The sequence below is a fragment of the Arachis ipaensis genome, chromosome B10, assembly GCF_000816755.2.
Source record: "Arachis ipaensis cultivar K30076 chromosome B10, Araip1.1, whole genome shotgun sequence".
NCBI classification, from domain to species: Eukaryota; Viridiplantae; Streptophyta; class Magnoliopsida; order Fabales; family Fabaceae; genus Arachis; species Arachis ipaensis.
The window spans coordinates 7805657-7809488 of NC_029794.2; the positions used below are offsets into that span (position 1 = coordinate 7805657).

At 35.7% G+C, this 3832-nt stretch overlaps 1 protein-coding gene across 1 annotated transcript; it reads left to right on the forward strand.

Annotated features, from left to right (window-relative positions):
• LOC107620055 (uncharacterized mitochondrial protein AtMg00810-like) lies at positions 1163-2274 on the forward strand. The gene is made up of 2 exons (XM_016322278.1): positions 1163-1464; positions 1536-2274. Exons 1-2 carry the CDS (start codon positions 1163-1165, stop codon positions 2272-2274), a joined length of 1041 nt encoding a protein of 346 aa, XP_016177764.1.

A 3832-nucleotide genomic window follows, 5' to 3' on the forward strand; every position in this document is an offset into this window, starting at 1 on the left:
CACCTAATTAATAGGCTGCCCAGCACTAACCTGGATAATGCTAGTCCTTACAAGCTTTTGTATGGTAACTTACCTGACCTTTCATATTTAAGACTATTTGGTTCTCTTACATATGCCTCCACATTAACAAATTCAAGAACAAAATTAGACCCAAGAGCCAAAAAAATAGCTTTTCTTGGTTTTAAATTAGGAACAAAGGGTTTTCGACTTATTGATTTAAAATCAAAGAAAATTTTCATATCCAGAAATATAACTTTTTATGAAACTCATTTTCCATTTTTACATTCTACTAGCACTGACATTTCTGTGGTACCCACTCGTACTCCATAATGCATTGATCTTTTTCAATATGATACACCATCCACACATCATTCGCAATCACCCACATATACCACACTCACAGATTCAAATGAACATTTCTCAAGCTCAATGCACTCACCAATTTTCCCACACACCATTGCACCCATTACCACACCACACACTAACAATGCACCTGCATCACAACACTGTGACATTACACATGACTGCATTACTAGAAAGTCTGAAAGAGTCTAGAAACTGCCTGCTTATTTGAAGGACTATCATTATATGACAACCCACACAACTCACTCTAGCAACTTTTCCAACTCTAACTCTTTATATCCTATCTCACAACACTTGTCATATGATAAACTAACCCCAAAATATAAGTCACTTTCTCTAGCCATCACCTTAAATCAAGAACCTAGCACTTATGAGAAAGCAGCTGCACATGAATGTTGGAGAAAGGCAATACAAGATGAATTGACAGCTCTAAATCAGAATAGAACTTGGTGTCTCACTGAACTCCCAAAAGACAAGAAGGTTGTAGGTTGCAAATGGGTTTTTCGAGTAAAATTCAATCCCGATGGCACCATAGAGAGGCACAAAGCGAGGCTAGTTGCAAAAGGATTCACTCAAGTGCAAGGAGTAGATTATGGTGATACTTTTAGTCCAGTTGTCAAAATGACTACCCTACGAGTAATGTTAGCCTTAGCAGCGGCAAAGAAATGGCATTTGAAACAGCTGGACGTCAACACTGCCTTCCTTCATGGAGATTTGGACAAGGAAGTTTATATGAAGATACCACCCGATTTGGCTGTGTCATAACCAGGTTTGGTTTGTAAATTACAAAAGTCTCTATATGGGCTTAAGCAAGCAAGCAGGCAATGGAACATTAAGCTCACTCGGACTCTTGTGGATGCTGGTTATAAGCAGTTTTTTTTATGATCATTCACTCTTCATCAAGAAACAATCTGAAAGCTTTACTGCCATTCTAGTATATGTTGATGACTTGGTTTTAACCGGGAATGACATTCCTGAAATCAATTCCATCAAACAAAATTTGGATGACAAATTCAAAATAAAGGATCTTGGTGATCTCAAATACTTCTTGGGAATGGAAGTAGCATGCTCTAACTCTGGAATTCACATTTATCAGCGGAAGTACACCATGGACCTTCTCAGGGATTTTGGTTATCTAGATTGCAAGCCTCTCTTTACCCATTTGATTATAGTCAGAAACTCTCAAAGGAATTAGGTACCATTTTAACAGATAACACTGTTTACAGACAGCTCATCGGCCGACTCCTTTACCTCATAAACACTAGACCCGATATCTCTTATGCGGTGGGACGTTTGTGCCAATTTTTGGACTGTGAAACCACTTCTCACCTACAGGCTACTTTTCGCGTACTCCGATATTTAAAAGGCCGACATGCACCTGGTCTCTTCTTCTCCTCTACTTCTAATATGCGTCTCACTGAATTTGCCGATGCTGACTGGGCTACCTGTGCCAATACTCGTCGCTCCGTTTCCGGTTATTGCTTCATGCTTGGGAAATCTCTCATTAGCTGGAAGAGTAAGAAGCAAACCACAGTTGCCAAGTCCTCTGCAGAAGCTGAATATAGGTCTCTTGCTGTTGCCACTTGTGAAGCTAGTTGGTTATCTTTCTTAATGGATTTCATTAGTTTGTCGCTTCAAAAGTTTATCACTCTATTATGTGACAAACAATCAGCCATTCACATTGCCAATAATCCCATCTTTCATGAAAGAACTAAACACATTGAAGTGAACTGCCACATTGTTCATGAAAAGCATTTATCTGGTCTCATTCATCTTATGCCAGTTCGTTCCAAGGATCAACTTGCTGATTTTCTTACCAAAGCTCTGCCACCGGGTCCTTTTCTTGCTAATATTTCCAAGCTAGGATTGTTAGATTTACACAATTCTGACTTGCGGGAGGGTGTTACCTAAATTATTTCTTTATCAATAATAGGTTTACCATTGTAATTATTTTTTAGTAAGAATACATAGAGAGTACATAGTATATAAGGTGTAATAACTCAACAAATATTTTCTAAGGAAATTTTTTATTCTCTTCAACAATGAGAAGAACTTATTTTTCTCCCTCTCTTAATTCCTTCTGGTTCATCATACCATCAACATCACAGCTTGAACAGTTTAGGGCATGAGATTTTCTTCACATTCTTTCTTACCGCCCAATTCATGATATCGATTCCCATGACTAGACTTACTCAAACTAAGTTTCACTACACATTATCTTCACTACTCATATTTTTCTACTTATTTGTATCCATAATCCAAATTAGAAATTTCTCGATTAAACCTCTATAGATTATTAAGCCACTAATCTAACCACTCTGTCTAGTTTATCAATTCTAATAACGACCATCATTAAAATGAACAAAAAAACATTAACGTAGATTATTTAACACTATTTTTGAAAAAAAAATTATATACACTAACCTCTTCATTGATGATACCAGTAATGTGGACAACTCCGTCTAAACGATAAAGACAGTCCGGATTATTCCCCATCACGTTTTTTTTTTCAAATATTGGAGTATTTCGGTTGAGGTTCGGTGGGAAAGATTTTCAGAATGTGGTTCGAATGGCTCTAATTCGAACTCTATTTATAGGGATCCTTTTAGTAAATCTAATGGAGCTGTTTCGAATTACAATGGGCACGAAACATGCATAAATCGACACAGACAGTTTCGATTTGCCATGAATTTCCAAACTGCATAAATCGAAACGGTGGGCATAGATTTACTAGGGTACCATGTCTTGTATAAATCGAAACGGTGTTATTAGATTTACTAGAAAACGTTGCATGCATATATAAATCGAAATAGTTCCATTAGATTTACTAAGATACCATATAAATTGAACAACTCTATTTTGATTTATGTTCAAACCTAAATTTACTCTAACTGTTTTGATTTATATAGAAATGTTATCGAAAAGATTCACGTTACGTTTTTTATTTTGGGTAATATGCGTAATATTGAATCAGTTTAATTATGTGAATTACCCTTTAATTTATTAAAGGTGAAGTATGATATGTTTTATTTTCATTCCAAATCTTATTTAAGAATAAAAAAATCATATTAAGTTGATTTAGTGATATATGAATCAGATTTGGGAATGGAATGATGATGATGAGAGTGAAGAAGCTAAGCTTGAAAATGTGCAAATATAGTTCCCACACCTCAGAATGTGAAGATAGGATGGGGACATATTGAGATGTGTGGCTCCTCTTGTTCTACTCATTGCCTGTCTCATGTCAGAGGAATAAATATTTATCTACCTACCTTTGCTTTTTCAAAAAGGATGTTTTTTCAAAAATGGCTTAACTTCCACACACTTACATTGTGAAACCATATTTTCCCCATTATGTAAATTACTGCCTGCTTCTGCTTGCTTTAGTTGCAATGGAGTAGTAATAATTACTCTGTATATATGGAATTATTTTGCATATAGCAAGATAAAATAAATTAAAATTATTTTT